The 17,568-nt window shown below is 41.1% G+C and overlaps 2 protein-coding genes and 1 long non-coding RNA gene across 4 annotated transcripts in view; 1 reads left to right on the top strand and 2 right to left on the bottom strand.

Annotated features, from left to right (window-relative positions):
• Positions 1–3,672: 3,672 nt before the first annotated feature.
• On the bottom strand, positions 3,673–11,148 carry CCNB1 (cyclin B1). Of its 2 annotated transcripts, XM_070411453.1 has the most exons (9): positions 10,996–11,148; positions 10,158–10,328; positions 9,882–10,058; positions 7,541–7,723; positions 5,926–6,084; positions 5,565–5,801; positions 5,063–5,203; positions 4,306–4,416; positions 3,673–3,907 (listed from the first exon to the last, which is right to left on the bottom strand). In XM_070411453.1, exons 1-9 carry the CDS (start codon positions 11,014–11,016, stop codon positions 3,800–3,802), a joined length of 1,308 nt encoding a protein of 435 aa, XP_070267554.1. In that variant the 5' UTR covers positions 11,017–11,148; the 3' UTR covers positions 3,673–3,799. The 2 variants fall into 2 exon arrangements, with proteins under 2 accessions (XP_070267554.1, XP_070267555.1); XM_070411454.1 differs by lacking the exon at positions 5,063–5,203.
• Positions 11,149–11,401: 253 nt separating this feature from the next.
• LOC139008637 (uncharacterized) overlaps positions 11,402–17,568 on the top strand; it is a 91,308-nt gene continuing 85,141 nt past the window's right edge. Inside the window, exon 1 of the long non-coding RNA XR_011471172.1 lies at positions 11,402–11,465. This is a non-coding gene — a long non-coding RNA (uncharacterized lncRNA). The remainder of the gene's footprint in view (positions 11,466–17,568) is intronic.
• The window catches only part of SLC30A5 (solute carrier family 30 member 5), a 30,580-nt gene continuing 27,375 nt past the window's right edge, over positions 14,364–17,568 (bottom strand). Inside the window, exon 16 of the mRNA XM_070412107.1 lies at positions 14,364–16,681. Coding sequence (XP_070268208.1) covers positions 16,511–16,681 — 171 coding nt within the window. The 3' untranslated portion in view covers positions 14,364–16,510. The remainder of the gene's footprint in view (positions 16,682–17,568) is intronic.

Genomic DNA, 17,568 nt, shown 5'->3' with positions numbered 1-17,568 from the left:
CATTTGGGACCCCGGCGTCGGGAATCGCGGCCCGGAGGGTAAGACCCCGACAGAAACGCTCATTCAGCCTTGGCGCTGGGACGTGGGGTCCCTTTCTACCCCTGGCCCTGGAAAGCGGGTGTGCCTGGTCGCTGGGAAAGAGAAACATTAGGGGGTTACGAAGACTTTGATCTGAACTGATAAGGTCCAGGCCCCTCGTCTGGCCGAGAAACGGATGGCCCGAGTTCAGAGCCTCCCACGGCTCCCTGCGAGGCAGTGCAGGACTTGAAGCCCAGACTTCCGGCCTGAAACTCCGCTGTCAGCACAATTCACACTCCTAACAGAGTTGGGTGGCCCCCAAGTGTCAGCTTGTTGACTTGGCGGGTTACAAGTGAGCTTTCTTAGTTGGACAGAGAGCGGGAAATGGAGGGAATGCAGGACGTATAAATGCCTGATGGAGCTGGTTTTTCATTACGGACGGCGGTGTAAGAGACACTACCCTTGCAGCACACGGCCAACAGCTCGAGGGAGGAGCATTCCCTTCTGTCGCTACTTTCCCCATAGCTCCCCTTCCTTCCTCTCCATTATCAAATACAAGTCCTGGTAAAAGATTCAAAAGGCACTGCAGGATATAAATGTTAGTTCCCCACTCCTACCCACAAACTCCTAGCATTTTGTTTCCCTTTTTTACACAAAAGGATCCTATTGTGCGTTTTTTCCACTTTACCGGGGGGTGTCTTCCAAAATCAATCTCATCCTTTTAAGCAGTTGCCTATCAGGTGTCCACTGGCCAAATTAGGGACAAAGACAATACAGTTCTCCAATCTGAGCATTCATCAGAATCATTGTGAGGTGTCTAAATTACTGAGTTGCATTTCTAACAAGTTCCAGGTGATACTGATATTGCTGGTTGGGAACAACACTTTGAGAACCACTGCAATAATGGATCTTAACAGTAACTTAAAAAAAATCCAGAATAAAAAGTGAGGGTGTGGGCGGGCAGCTATTCTTTTATTTCAGAGAGGAAGGGAGAGAGATAGTAACATCAATGATTTTGATGGGCTGCCTCCTGCACATCCCCGCCCCCACTGGGGACGGAGCCTGCAACCCTGGGCATATGCCCTTGATCCGAATCGAACCCGGGACCCTTCAGTCCGCAGGCCAACGTTCCATCCACTGAGCCAAACTGGCTAGGGTGGGAGCTATTCTTTCCAGGGTGGTCCGTGAGGTCCGAAAGGTTGGCGACCACTGCTTTAGAGAATATACAACATATATAAAAGGGATAATAGAATTATTTAACTATCATCATGCCACTCCCAGTGAGATAAATGATTCAAAACAAGTATAATTTATGGATACTAAAACTAAAAAGAACACCTTTACAGCAGAACTATACCTGGTAGTTAGCACCTTAACCAGCTGATCAAACCTGGTACCACCAGTAGTTTAGCAATCTGGTATGTGATTCCAAAATGATGCATTTGTTGTGCAGATCACCTATATTCTTGTCAAAATGCATAACCTGAAATTAACTATAAATAAATAAATAGCCCTGACTGGTTTGGCTCAGTGGATAGAGCGTCGGCCTGCGGACCGAGGGGTCCCAGGTTCGATTCCAGTCAAGGGCATGTACTTTGGTTGCGGGCACATCCCTAGTAGGGGGTGTGTAGGAGGCAGCTGATCGAGGTTTCTGTCTCATCAATGTTTCTGACTATCCTTCTCCCTTCCTCTCTGTAAAAAAAATCAATAAAATATATATTTTTAAAAAGTTTTTGCATTTGAGGCCTAGAAAACACTAAAAACAAGAAAACTGATGTCAGCTGGATAAGAAAAATACAACTAGAAATAAAAATAAAGTGAAAATTAGATTCTGTTCATACTAGTGACAGAAAACACTCTTCTAAACTCAATAAACGCTCAATGCAGGAGCTGACCCCTGGTGGTTAGCCCGCTCCCATTGGGGGAGCACCACTCAGCCAGAAGCCGAGCTCATTACTGGCTAGCACAGAGGTGGTGGTGGGAGCCTCTCCTGCCCTGCTAAGGGCCCCTGGGGGATATCAGACTGCTATTTTAGGCTCCCTGTGGGCCTAAGCCAGCAGGCTGACATCCCCCCCGAGGGGTCTTGGACCGCAAGAGGGCGCAGGCCGGGCTGAGGGACCCCCCCACACCCCAGTGCAGGAATGTTGTGCACCCTGCCTCCAGTTATATAATTAAATTCTAACACTTTAGTAACAACATATTTAAGTGCATGTGTTTGAAAATTGCCCCCACATATTTGAAAAATAGTGGTAGTCTAGACAATATAGTTTTACATTGTTTATTGCAGGAAAAAACAAGATCAGGAAGCAATAGATGGACATTGATGTTTCAGTTCAGTTGGACAGGATTTTAATCATATGGTAATGGCATGAATAGGAACCTATCTAAAGAATCCTACCTCAGACCACAGTGATTAAAGATCTAAATGGGAAATTTTTAAAATTTTAGATATTTATGGCTTGGGGATGGAGTTGACCTTAACATTGAAAATCCAAAAGCAACAAGAGAAAAAACCATATATATTTAATAATGTAACTTTTAAGTGTGTGCATGGCCAATGACAAAGTTAAAGGGCAAATGACAAACTGGGAAAGCCTTACAAATTTTAAGTTAGTAGACAGCAAAAATTTATTCAAGTAGCCATTTAGCAGTATAAATTAAAACAGCAAGCAAGGTAGAATATTTTTTTTGCCAACTTCACAGAAATTGATGAGGATTACCTTTAGTTCTGGCAAGATTGCAAAGAAAACAAACACTTTTGCGCACATTGCTGATGACACCGAGAAAGTCCCCTGGCAGAACCCACTAGAAATGAGATTACACATACACTTTGGAGAACCCAGTGTACATTTTAAAAAAACATGGTATTTAATGACATTTAAACAGTATTACTTATAGAGACAAAGAAAAAAAAACCAATCTGAATGTCATCAGCAGAATGATTGAATACATTATAGTATACTATGGAATATAATACGCAAATACAGGGTAAGGCCTATACATGTTGAACATTGCTGAGTATGTACAACAGTCCTATTTTTTAAAACATCAACAATTTACATGCATGATTGTTTACAGAAATCATGAAAGGATACATCCCAACTGTTGACATCCTTCAGGTGGATGAACTGAGATGTAGGAAAGTTGGGGGAGGGGTAAAATAAGAATTTAAAGATACTTTTGTATGTTTGAGGAGCCCCATTTATTTTCTCAACCAATAAAACCAACAAGCAAAAAGTCAAGCAGGTTAGGTTTAGAATAAGATTAAAGTTATTTTTTTCCAGTTAAAGAGTTGACACTAAATTTGGTAATCTAAGAAATAGTGGTAAAAGTAGATTAGAATTATTGGAAGCAACCACCAGAAGAACAGAAAACAGGGGGACTAGGAATGAGGTGGCAGACTTTTAAGTAGAACCAGGCAGGCAGCAGATGCTCCATGATCACTGGGCTAACATGCAGTATGCTCTATGGAAGTAAATTTTGAATGCCTTCAAGTAAAAACCAGATACATAAAACAAAAACCATGTAAGCAACAGTTATATATATACTAGTTGGGTCCCCAACTTAATTGAAAGCATTTTTTATATTCCCCACCATATCTTTACCACACCTTTTAAAGTACCCTAGAGTAGAAAGTAGCCACATTCAAATGAATTAAGGTTTAAGAAGTAAAAAGGACCACAGCTTTATTAAAAGTAAATGTAACATATAATATATACAGATAGCACATGGTGCCAATTGTATTTGCAGGTATTACAGTACTCCAACTCAAGTTCACAAGTTACACCTTTGCCACAGCCTTGGCTAAATCTTTAACTAGTGCAGAGTTTAGCTGTGCTAGAGTGCTGATCTTAGCATGCTTAGACGTGGCATACTTGTTCTTGATAGTCTGGAAGAGAAAAGCATAGTAATTAATGAAGAAAAAGAGGAAAACATATCATTTGTGGGCCACACTAAATCAACTTAAAAATTAGCCTGCTCTATTTAGGCAAACATTAAATTAACTTACTCCTAATGCCTTGGCAGGGCCAGACCAAATGATTTTGTGGGCCTTATAGGGCTCAACGGCTGGACATTCCCCATCACTGACATAAAACATCAAGTCCTTAAAAATAAGTTATGCATTTTCAGGCATGAAGTCTTTTCATGCATGTACTCTGACAGGGAATCAAACCCTGACCTCTTGGTTCATGGGTCAGTGCTCAACCACTCAGCCACACTGGACAGGCCACGAATTCTTATTTTCACTTTCCCCACAATATCCTAAAGTGTCACTGACTGACTTACCATGTGCTTTGTAAGCCCACCATTCACCATAACTATGTTCTTAGCGAGGTGTTGCATAACAAGGAGAAGTGATTCTTCAGTGTATGACAGGTAATGCTGTAGAACTGGTGTCTATGATAATAAGAGTTAATGTTAATAATGCTCATCAACAATGGTTTTCATAAAATTTCTAGATGTTATTCAAGAGTATGGTAGAAGACTGATACTGTATGACTGCTTATCACTGAAATTTAAGACAAGCTTAAGACCCCTTTTTCCCTAGGCACTCTTCTTTCATGCTTCTCTAAGATCCTGTCCTTAAACCTATCATACACTAACATGCTCAAACTGATACACTTTTTTAATTGTTTACTTATCTACCCCATCCTCGACTTCAAACTCCTTGAGGCCCACTTTCTCATTCACAATTCTATTCCTAGGCTGAGGGTAGCACATGGCACATAGAAATACTTGTTGAATCAACCAATATGAATAAACTTCTAGTATGTCATTTTTCCTGCTTGTTATTTCTCCAGCTATGAGGAGTAGCAGCTGTTCTGCCTTTCTCAAGGGGATATAGAAAGATGAAATTAGGTAATTAAATGAAAGCGTTCTATGAACACTTCACAAACAGGATCATTTTTAATCATTCCCTCCGTAGATGCCACATTTAGGAACCATCTGAATTGTCCTTTAATGAAAACAGTTCTGCATTCAGGCAAATACTATTTACAATGTAAAAGCTTAGGGCAACCTAGGTCTGTGGGACAGAGCTTACCCATTCACCATTATCGAGAATTTTCAGTGCTAAGCAAAAAGCTCCTGCTGCAATCTGAGAAGGAGGAAAATGCACCATATCATAGTCTAACATAGTTAGTTCCATCAGGTACTTGGCCAAGGTATGTTGCTCCACATCAACCTGGAACAAAATCCACACAGATCACTCATCTTCTGCCAGAAAAATGTGCCTTGGCAATAACCAGTATGTACATAACCATAACTACAAATATTTGCCTATAAACTCAAGTGCGATTACTCATGGAAGGCCTTAATAATAACATGTTAAGCACCCTGTCAGTCACCGGTGACTGACACTATACTTTCTGTCCAGAAGACAATATAGGCTGGGCGCCTAACATGTTAATATACAGCCTGACTGGAAATAAAGAATATGTTTATCCCTTCCCCATGTAGTTAGGTATAAGTTAGTTGAATTAGATCTGCTTGGTTGGCAATATTCTTTAATATACCACACCAAAGGTTTCTCAAGAGATCTATACCTCTCCGATCTTAGATGCTCTCCGAAGGAAGTGCAGGGGTAGAGGGCGACCCAGGCAAAAATTTAAAGCTCTCAGAATCTTCATTTCCATCTGTCTGATTTGGAGCTTAGTGTAAGTGTTGTCAGTCACAAAGGCAAAGTCACCGATTTCTGGAGGGTACATTTCTTCATATTTGCTCGCAATAAACATGGCAGTGACACCAACCAGTTGCAGCATCTTCTTGGGCACAGAATTATTCTGCAATGGGAATTTCAACTGGATGAATAAGTAATATGTATTTGAAAAGAAGACAGAGGTATGAAAAAGGTGGGGAAGACAGACACCTGGAGGTGAGAACTCTCAATTATTGAATTATGCTCACCTGCATGAATCGGTCAATAATGGAAACAGTCATGTACATGGTCTCCTGCAGTAACCTGAATTTCATCTGAACCTGCACCAGCCAATCAATTAGGATGGCTCTCATATTTCCAGTGACTTCACGACCTAGTAGGTATTTTGGTCTGACTGCCTGCTCTTCCTGCAAAAGAAATGCTGATCATTATTAGAAGCAAGACTCCATGTGACATTTCTGACCAGAAATATTAGTCACCATATAATAGCTCTGGAGCATTAGAATCTCTAGCAGTCCTTAGCTCAATTATTCATATGGCCACTACAAACAGCTCTATCACTGAAGAGAAAAAGCACACAAACATTAAGTAGAACAGTGTGACAATTTGTATTGGCAGATCTGAGTTCAATTCACCACTGTCCCACACCCTGTACCCACTTGTTCCCAAATAAAGATACTTTACTATCATCTCCAATCTTTTCACCTAAGACTCTAAAACCCAGAACCTGAGCTTTATCAAGTAGAGAAAAATAGCAGCAACTCTCAGATCATCTGGAACCCTGGTGCTACCATTCTCCTGCCCCAGGGTTTAAACCCCCAAAACACCCATCGATAAGGTGAAGAATGAATCAAGGTACGGTGCATACATTTGCTAAATCCACTCCTCCAAAGTTAGAACATGAACTTTAAGAAGGGAGAAGAAACCCAAAGCAGAAAGCTAGTCCTAGCAAGGAAGTCATCTTGCAGGACAATCATGTAGGAAATGGAAATGCCTCAAAGAAACAGGCAAGAGATTGAAGATGTTAACACTTGGAGTGGGGGAAACGAGTTAAGTCGGCTCGAGTGAATTGCGCGTACTCCGAGGGAGCCGTCTTAACTTGGTTCATATAGATTTGCGGTGGAGTGCGGGAAACGTGTAAACTCGGGCCGATTGTAACTGCGTATTACCAAATATTTGTTTGTTTGCCGTTCACAAAGATACCTACCTGCGTATGCGAACCGTTTCATACCCATTGGGGTAATAGGTATCATAAAAATCCCTGATTTTGCGCAGGAAACCTAAATAATTGCCCGCGCCATCTTATATTTTGGCGGGAAATTCACCCCACACCGGAGTGTTAATGATGCTAAGGGAAGAGCATGCATTATCAAAAACTGGAAAAATCTGGTAATGCATAGCCTATGTTAGCATACAGAATGTTTCCCCTTTTTGGGGTGGGGGAAGAGATAAAGGCGATGCCACTAATACCCATCAACCTCCTGTTATCCTCCTTAAACCCAGAGTTTGGGACTTGCCAGTTTCTAACTGTGATAGATATAAATATATCATCCAATCTGTGGAATTTGTTAGAAAGAGCCATGGTAGTATCTACTTTTACTTCAAACTATCCCTGTTCAAAATGGCAAATACAGACTTCCTAAGTTTGTTTAGTGACTTTTTTTTTATTCAAGGAAGGAGAATTCGAAAGTGGAATTTATTGTTAAATGTTTTTCTCACATCCAACTTAAATTATTGTAAACTATTAATGGAAAATACCTAATAAATTTAGATGCAGTTTAGAAAAAAAACACAAAGATTTTTTAAAAAAAACAAACACACAAACAAAAAAAACCACACAAAGATTCTAATCATAATACTGACCTCAACTTGTCTCAGATAAGTATAGATATCTTTCACATATTCACTACAAAGGTTTGGATCAGCTCCATCCTCTGCATCCACATCATTCACTGCAAGCATTACATCAGAGAAAGCCTGGCACAGGTATTCTTCTGCAGGGGCACAGCCAGATGTTTCCATTGGGCTTGGAGAGGGAGTATCAACCTTGAACAGAGAAAGACTTTTAAAATTAATAGCAAAGAGGAGCTTAAAATCTGGGAATAAAGAACAGATTATTGGTACCAACTCAAGAGATCATTTGCTGAATAGTCATGTAATCATTTCCTTAAAGGAAAAATATCATCTTTTTACATTTATTCAATATCTTGTTAGAAGTGATTAATATGAAAAGTGAGCCAATTTGAAATCAGCAGAACCTAAATGCTAACAGGTAAAACAGAAAGCAAATTCATTCTGGACCTTACTCCAAAGGAAATTTTTAAGTAACAAATCTCTTTATCAATGTCTGTGAAGTTAATCCAAATGATTGACAAGTCAGTCTTTTCCTGTTTGTCTCAAAATATAGACTGCTTGTCATTGGAACAGGAGTTCTGTCCTGACTACTAATTATTAATTGACTTTATTAATGATTTCCTTCAAATCCGTTACCTCACTGTTCATTTATTGAGCACTTTCTTCAAGCCAAGCTCTGTGGTAGCCACTGACTTTATGATGTCCTAGTGGGGCTTTAAATTTAGAAGAGAGAAAAGAAGTAAATGAAGCAAGGAGAGTGATTCTAGGAACAGTAATTGGGGTGGGGGAAGTTAGTTAAAGCTTCAGGAGTTAATATTTGAGATGTTTTGAAGGCTGAAAAGATTACTAGCTAAATGAAAGGGAGCGGGAAAGGCAAGAATCAGTATGGGACTCATGGAAACTCCAGGTAGTTTGGTACTGCCAATTAAAGATTGTACATGCTTCAGGTTTCATGAGCTAGGTCCAGAAGGTCAATACTAAGTCTTATTCCCTTAGATATAAGAAGTCAGGCTGAATGACATTTACAGATTTCCCAACTGGTTTTACTAATTTTTTAAAAATAAGAGCTTCACCGGTTTGGCTCAGTGGATAGAGCGTCGGCCTGCGGACTGAAGGGTCCCAGGTTCGATTCCGGTCAAGGGCATGTACCTGGGTTGCAGCGCATCCCCAGTGGGAGATGTGCAGGAGGCAGCTGATCGATGCTTCTCTCTCATCGATGTTTCTAACTCTCTATCTCTCTCCCTTCCTCTCTGTAAAAAATCAATAAAATATATATATATAAAAAAAAAATAAGAGCTTCAGAATGCAGTTCATTGTAATTTCAGCAAAGCAGCCTCTTCCAGATGACCTGTTTTCCCCTCACAGTAAATACATTTATTTAATTCTTGGTTTTTGAAGCTAACTCATCTTTTTACCTACTTTTGGAGAGCTACATTTTCTGCTTTACACTATTATATATTACAGGCTTATCAATATTTAACTAGTGAGTGAAAAAAAAGATTCAAGAGAACAATTTGTGTTTCAGTCAACAAATTTTGGTCAGAAATGACTTGTATCAAAGACAGCTCAATCTGGTCCAGGCAGTTACTACTCAATACCATCAACAAACCGATTAAAAGCATAGGTGTGCCCTAGCAGGTTTGGCTCAATGGATAGAGCACCGGCCTGCACACTGAAGGGTTAAGGGTTCGATTCTGGCTAAGGGCACATGCCCAGGCTGATCCCCAGTGTGGGGCGTGCAGGAGGCAGCCTGTCAATGATTCTCTCTCATTGCTTTTTCTATCTCTCTCTCTCCCTCTCTGAAATCAATTAAAAAAAAAACACAACAAAAATATATAAAAAGCATAGGTTATGCCCTGGCCGGTGATGTTCATTAGTTAGAACTTGGGAAGGACTGCAGTTGGATTCAAGGACAGGTATCTGGTTGCAGGTTTGGTCCTGGCATGGTCAGGTGCATCTCTTTCACATCAATGTTACTTTCTCTCTCTCTTTCCTCCCTTCTCCCCCATTCTCTCCTTCCTTTCTACTCTCTAAAAATCAATGGAAAAAAATATTCTATAATGAGGATTAACAACAACAAAAAAGCACAAGTTTGTGAAGCCAGACAAGCCTGGGTTTGAATCCAGTTATGTGCCACTGATTAGACATGACTCTAGAACATGCTTATCTACAAAGTAGAATACTAGCTAATAGAATATAAGATTATGTGAATTAATGCATTTAATGTTTAGCAGAGTACTCTATAAATGTTACTATTACTATTTATTCAATTGCTATTCCATGCATTAGAATATCAAGTGAGATTTGAAAGAAACAATCAACAGACTCTAAAATAGTAAAATAAGTTTACCAGAATAGGCTCAGGCGAAAGTTTTTCTTCTTTAACAGGCTCAGGCTCCGGCTCCCGCGCTGGTTCCGGCACAGGCGCAGGCGCAGGCACAGGCACAGATGCAGGCTCCAGTGCCTTTTCCATAGGTCTCGGTAGTTTTTTAGCAATAACTTTTCCAGCAGCTAATGTTTTTGCCTCCTGTAGATGAATGGGAGAGAGTGAAATGTTTTTCTACCCAGGGTCACAGCTGGAAAGTGGACTTTTACAGACACGTACAGACACCGGGAAGATAGGTACCTTTTTCAGAGGCAGCTTGGCCTGGGGCTGTTCACTGACATTGTTAGCGATGTCTCCAAGGGCTGTTCTCGGCCTCAGCCCGGCCTTGGAGGTTGCAGTAGTGGCCACGGGCACGCGCTTTGCGCCTGCTATACTGATCTTCGCCTTATTTTCGGCATTAATTTTCGTGTTCTGAAAGAAGCAAGACAATTTGAGAGCTGGCACAGATAGGTTAGAGTAAGTCGGGGGTTAGGATGAGCCCAAAGAGAGGCTCTTAGGACGGAAGTCGGCTGAGAGCCAGAGGAAACCCGGGTTGCAGGGTCTGGCTAAGACTGTGACAAGCCCGTTTCCTCCCAGAATCCCTTCACTCTCGTACAGAGGGATTGCCGATGAGTCCCGGCTGGCCCTGAGGTACCACGGGTCTGCATTTGAAAGGAAAGAAAAAAGGTCTCCAATTGCCGGCACCTTCTCTCTCTCCGGAAAGGGAGTCAACACAGTTGGTGGGAGCCCACACAGGGAGCCTCATCACCTTTTATTTTGTTTTTTAAATATGTTTTTTATTGTTGGTAGTATTTCCCCCCTACATCACCTTTTAGGAAAGGTTTCCCGTCGACCCTCCAACAGCCGCCCCCTCCCCCAGTGTTAATCCAAGGCCCATCCAGATCTTTGTCACCTTCCTCTCTCCGTCGGTCGGATCTCCAAGCTCCCCCACCAGGGGCCCACCGACACCCCTATCCTCCTCCCCAAATTCCTGCGTGGTCCACTCCCGCCCGGGGGGCTCCGGCAGACGAGATAGGAAGGGAGCACGCAGCGAGAAAGGCCGTGCCCTCCCGCTCGCCGTCCGCAGCAGCTCACTCACCCTGGTGACGCGGAGCGCCATGGCTTCCTCTTCACCAGGCCGCAGCTCAGCGGGAGAAGCAGACGGGAGAGCCCCCAGGAGCCGGGGACCTGGACCCAACACTGACCAACAGCCGTTCCGCCGCAGCACGCCGGCAACGCCGGGCCCAGCCGCGGATTTAAACTCCGCACCGCTCTCTCCTCATTGGCCAGTTCGTGGCACTCGCTCCCTTCCCATTGGCGGCTGCCGGTTCCCGAGAATGCGTTTCCACGGCGATCCCGCGACGGAGTTCGAGACGGGGCGGGGCCAGAGCGAGCGTGGGGCGGGGCCAGAGCGAGCGTGCGGCGTCGCTCGGTCGGGCTCTGCGCCTGCGCTCTGCGGCCCGGTGAGGTGAGGCGGGCTTGTGCGCCACCAGGTGTCGCGGAGGGGCGGCCGTGTGGCCTCGGGAAAGTGACAGTGGAGCAGCCGCAGTTTGAGAAGCAAGAGAAACAGTACGTTTCTAATCCTACTTATTGTTAACACACTTTCAATATAATGAATACCGCCTCTCTCTTTCTCTCTCTCTCTCTCTCTCTCGCTCTCGCTCTCTCTCTCATATATATAGTGGTTTGCAGGAATCTGGACTATATGTGAAGTGAAAGCCTTTAGAGTTTTTATTTTTTAATTGACATAAACTTGTTTAAATGTTTTTACTGATTTTTTGTTTTGTTTTGTTTTGTTTTTAGAAAAAGAGGAAGGGAGAAGGATAGAGAGGCGAAAAAATCAATGAGAGAGAAACATCAATGGGCTGCCTCCTACACACTCCCCACTGGGGAACAGCCCGCAACCTGGGCATGTGCCCTGACTGGGAATTGAATGAACCATGACCTCCTGGTTCATAGGTCGATGCTCAACCACTGAGCCACTGTGGCCGGGCTGGAGGGTTTTAAACCAAGGTGTGGCACAGTCTATCTTTCAAAAAGATAACCTTAATCACTGTAAGGTAATGTATGTAAGTGAGAAGGAGGAGGAGAAACAGAAGAGAAAGTGAAGCAAGGGGAGCCATGAAGAGGCTATTGTAAGAGGCCAGGCAAGAAACGATGGCTTGGATGGTTCTGGTAGGGCTAGAGCCACTATATTGTACAACTGAAAGGAATATAATATTGTATGTCAACTGTAATGAAAAATAAAAAAATATTAAAATGAAACTAAGGAGAAAAAAAAAAAAGACTGAGAAAATACAGGGAGGAAATTACAGAAGTAATACAAGAAAACTTCCCAAACCTTTCATTAATTCATGTCTGAGTGTCATGTATAATAAGTGAACAAAAACTTATTCCATGGCACACTGTGCTGGCATATAATATTAAGAATAGCCAGGCAGATGTGGGTCAGTGGTTGAGCATCGACCTATAAACCAGGAAGTCACAGTTTGATTCCCTGGTGAGGGCATATACCCAAGTTGTGGGCTCAGTACCCAGTGTGGGGCAAGCAGGAGGTAGCCAATGATTCTCTCATCATTGATGTTTCTCTCCCTTTCCCTTCCTCTCTGAAATCAATTAAAATACGTTTTTAAAAAAATGTTCTTGCCCTAATGCCTAGACCTGTGAATATGAAAAGACCAGATTAATTTACCTGACAAAAGAGGCTTGGAAGACCTTGAGATAGGAATTACCCTGATTACCTGGGTGGGTCCACTGCAACCACATGAGGCCTTAAAGGTAGAAGAGGATGGGGGAAGAGGTGGTCAGAGAAAGATGCAACAGTGGAAGAAGAGAGATCTGAAATGGGAGAAGCATATGTCCAACTGTTGCCGACCTTGAAGATAGAGGAAGGAGGTCACAAGCCAAGGAATGTAGGTGGCCGGTAGAAGCTGGAAACACCAGCTAACAGGGACCTCAGTCCTACATCCACAAGGACTGAATTCAGTTAGCCTGAATGAACAAGGAAATGGCATCTCCCCTAGAACCTCTAGAACAGCAGTTCTCAACCTGTGGGTCGCGACCCCTTTGGGGGTCGAACAACCCTTTTACAGGGGTCGCCTAAGACCATCGGAAAACACATATATAATTACATATTGTTTTTGTGATTAATCACTGTGCTTTAATTATATTCAATTTGTAACAATGAAAATACATCCTGCATATCAGATATTTACATTACGATTCATAACAGTAGCAAAATTGCAGTTATGAAGTAGCAATGAAAATAATTTCATGGTTGGGGGTCCCCACAACATGAGGAACTGTATTAAAGGATCGAGGCATTAGGAAGGTTGAGAACCACTGCTCTAGACGGAAATGCAGCTCTGATTTTAGCCCTGTGAGACCCATACTAGATGTTTGACCTTCAGAACTGTAAATTTGTGTTAAGCCACTACGTTTGTGGTAATTTGTTATGGCAGCAATAGTTAATTAATACAAACCATTTTCTGTGCTTGATCACTATAGTCTTCTCTGCTTTTGGATTTCATATACAGAGAATCATACTGTATGAATTCTTGTGTTTGGCTTCTTTTTATTATTATTTTTAAAAATCTTGTTGAAAGTATTACATATGTCCCCCCCCCCCCCCCACCGACCTCATCCAGCACACCCCAACCCCCTGCCCCAGGCCCTCACCACCCCACTGCCTGCGTCCATGAGTTCTGCATATATGCATACAAGGTCTTTAGCTGATTACTTCCCACCCACCTACCCTCTCCCGTCTTCCCTCTGAGATTCTGCACTCTGTCCCATGCTTCCATGTCTCTGGATCCACTTCATTCATCAGTTTACTTTGTTAATTAGATTCCACATATGAGTGAGAGCATGTGATACTTGTCTTTCTCTGACTTATTTCACTTAAAATGATACTCTCCAGGTCCCTTCCATGCTGTTGGCTTCTTTCACTTAACATGTTTTTGAGAATCACCTATATTGTTTGTAACAGTAATTAAAAAAACAACTGTTGAGTAGTATTCCATTATGAATACACTACACCTCCTGATGGACATTGGACTGTTTCCAGTTTTTAGCTATCATGAGTACATTTTTTAAAATATATCTTTATTGATTTCAGAGAGGAAGGGAGAGAGATAAAAACATCGATGAGAATCATTAATTGGATGCCTCCTGCACGATTGGGGATCGGGCTGTGCCCTGACTGGGAATCAAACCGTGACCTCCTAGTTCATAGGTGGATGCTCAACCACTGAGCTACGCTGGCCTGGCCATCTCTGAATTAATATAGTGGGTATTTTAGGGGAGAATCATAATCTAAATTTAAAGTAAAGCCAGGATCGCTTAGAGATATTTAACTATATACTAGTATAGCCTCATTCTTCTACTGTAATGAGAAAAGTTTAAAGTTTGATCAATTATCATGTAATAGAAACAATAAATCTGTATCTTAACAGATATAATGTTTATTCTAAGTGGATATCACCAGTGCCTAAATTGGTAAGAAGGGAAAACAATAGTTGGAAAGAAAGGGAAAGGAGAGAAATGGGGAGGGATAAAAGAGAAATCAATAGTTTTGTTAAGCAACCACCACCACCCCTGGGGCAAACGAACTATAAATAGACTTGTTTTGGGCATTATTTTAAGCTTGTTTGTTCACTTAATATAATATTAACTAATCTCTCAGATGCTGATTTCAATAGGAAAAAATGACAAATAAAAGCTACCTCTGAAGTGAAGTTTAAAATATTAATCTTTTAACTTTACTTAGCCCTTTTCAACTTTCAATTTATTTTCACATTATTCCTTTTGCTCCTCATACTCCTGTGAATTTGAGATTTGATTTTGATTTTATGTATGAGAGAGAAAAAGAAAGATACTCGGAGAGGCTGATTTGTCTAAAGTCACATGGTTTGTATGAGCTGGAACCAGTACCCAGGTGCTCTTCAATGTGGAGTTTCCCTGCTTTCTACTTGCACCCCCCTTAATCTTCAGCCCCTGCCTTCTCTCTCAGTCACATTAATTTTATTTTCCTGTTGTTTATATGTCTTCTAAGGAAAATGATAAGTTTAGTAATGGTGCAATATTCATTGTACCTATCTACTTAAAAATTTTTATTGTACAAAAGTTGCATTGAAACGCCAATATGCATTTATTTCCTCACCGTTCATAAATTTTTAATTTTGAAGATTCTGGACCAGATAATATGTAAAGAGAAGACAAGGATTATCCAAATAAGTTATAACAAATTTCTAAACCTCTCACATATTAAAATTAGTAAGACAAAAATATGATTTACAGTACACATTTGCCATTATGTTAGATAAGAAAATAGTACCCATACTAAAATTAATTCATCCTACTTATCAAAATTTCTAGTATAAGAATGAAAATATTCAGATTCTTATAAATAGACAGGTATTCAAAAGTTTCTTTTGGACAACATTCTTTGGTGTTTATAAAACTGCATATATTATTATATATCTATTATACAGTCTTTTCAGACTGTACATTCCTTTTAAATTGGAAATTAAAAAATGTTAGATATATTTATAGAAAATAGTTATAGGATATTTTGATTTCATGGTGCCCTAGTGTTTATAGACCATATTTACTTATTAAACTTTAAATGACTACTTATACTTTGATATTTCTTATATATCTACATGTACCAAAAAATGACATTTATGGGCAGAAAATTAAACTGAGTTGACAATTATTTATGACTCTCTCAAATGGCTATTCCACAACATACAGAGCTAAATGAAAAGATGAAAAGCCTAGCATTGCTTGGATACCAGCTTGATAAACAACTAGGAATGCCAGATGCATAAGAAATGTAGTATTCTACTTTAGAGGCAGAAGACAAGTGAGTGAACAACATGGACACAACTTAGTATAAGTTCTTCACCTTAATAAAGTAATATTCATTTGCAAATATTACCAAAAGTAAAAAAAATTTATTTTACAGAGTGGTTGGTTTTTGTAATACATCAAAAACTGTAGTTATACTTCCCTATTCTCACTGCTTGTCTCATTATCAGTGGTTGAAGTTTCTCCCAAATAATTTACTTTACATTTAAAGTGGCAATACAGATTTTACTTAACGGATTTAAGTTTTAATTAGAAACTAGTTTTATATACAGAAAATCCATAAATATAGAACTTTTATTCTTTTTTTATCCTAGGGCTATGCAAAAAAATCGACTAAAATTTTTCATTTGGGTCTTTGTAATAAACATGTACATACATTATTTACAATGGAGATGCTTTCTGGCACAAAGTAAACACAGAAGTAATTTTGGTCTTCACTTGATTCCGTCATTATATGTTCATCTTTAAAGATGATGTGATATATCATGTTCACTCTAATTTCAAGATTCTTGTTATACACATAATTCAAATAATGATTTTACTTGAACAATGAATGCTCCATTCTGTATTTAAATTTCCTTTAAGATTCCTTGATCCAATAGTAGGGAACTTTAATTTTGTTTTTCAAATATGGCAAAATGTTTCTGTACAATTGTGTGCAATTTTCTTCCTTCTGGCAATATTCTAAATACTTAGTCATTTAATCTTCATTGTTTACACTCCAGAGGTAATTCCCGGTTATCTCACATGATGTAAGTGCCATCTTTGTAGTATTTCATGGACTCCATTTGTTTTGTCATAGCCAGGACATCATGAAATCCGGTACTTAGGCCTGACATATGTTGAAAGTATGCCTCTTTTTCCACTTGAATTGTTAAATTGTTTACTCCAGCATCTTTAAGTATTCCTGTAACCTGTTATAAAAAGATCCATACATTTTAAAGCTTTTAGGTTAATGCATTTAATGCACATGTCTTAAATAATTGATATTTCATTTTTTTATAGCTACAGATAGTCAAAGATACATCCTATCTAATAAAAGAGAAACATGGTAATTAGCCGTACATCCGCTACCCTTCCCATTGACTAATCAGTGAGATATGCAAATTAACTGCCAACCAAGATGGCGGCCGGCGGCCAGGCAGCTGACGCAAACAGGGAGGCTTGCTTGGTTCAGTGACGGAGAAAGCCAGGTTCCCTGCCTGCCTTGCTGGCCTCTCAGCTGCTCTCTAAGAAACATTGTAACAAATATAGAAGCTAAACAAAACCCCAGAAACCTGCTTTAGTCAGCCAGACTTCAGCCAGCCGGATCGCAACATTGTTTCAAATACAGAAGGTAAACAAAGGCCAGAAACCTGCTTTCAGCAGCGGAGGTCTCATAGCTGGAGCCAAGCCTCAGAGCTAAAGCTGGCCCAGAATAAGAAAAAAAGAAAAAAAGGATAGGTTAGGAGCTTTAGTCACCTGCCAGCCTGAAAACGGCCCTCAGCCCCTCACCCAGACTGGCCAGGCACCCCAGTGGGGACCCCCACCCTGAAGGGGGTGTGACCAGATGCAAACAGCCATCATCACCTCATCCAGGCTGGCCAGGCACCCCAGTGGGGACCCCCACCCTGATCCAGGACACCCTTCAGGGCGAACCAGCTGGCCCCCACCCGTGCACCAGGCCTCTATCCTATATAGTAAAAGGGTAATATGCCTCCCAGCACCAGGATCAGTGGAGCCTCGAGGCCTCCCGGCACCAGGATCAGCGTGACAGGGAGCAGCGCCCAAACTCCCTGATCGCCCTGCGGCTCTATGTGTG

Source organism: Myotis yumanensis, unplaced genomic scaffold, assembly GCF_028538775.1.
Source record: "Myotis yumanensis isolate MYYU_CA2020_CCGP unplaced genomic scaffold, mMyoYum1.0.hap1 SCAF_4, whole genome shotgun sequence".
NCBI classification, from domain to species: Eukaryota; Metazoa; Chordata; class Mammalia; order Chiroptera; family Vespertilionidae; genus Myotis; species Myotis yumanensis.
This window is presented reverse-complemented; position numbering and strand designations above follow the sequence as displayed.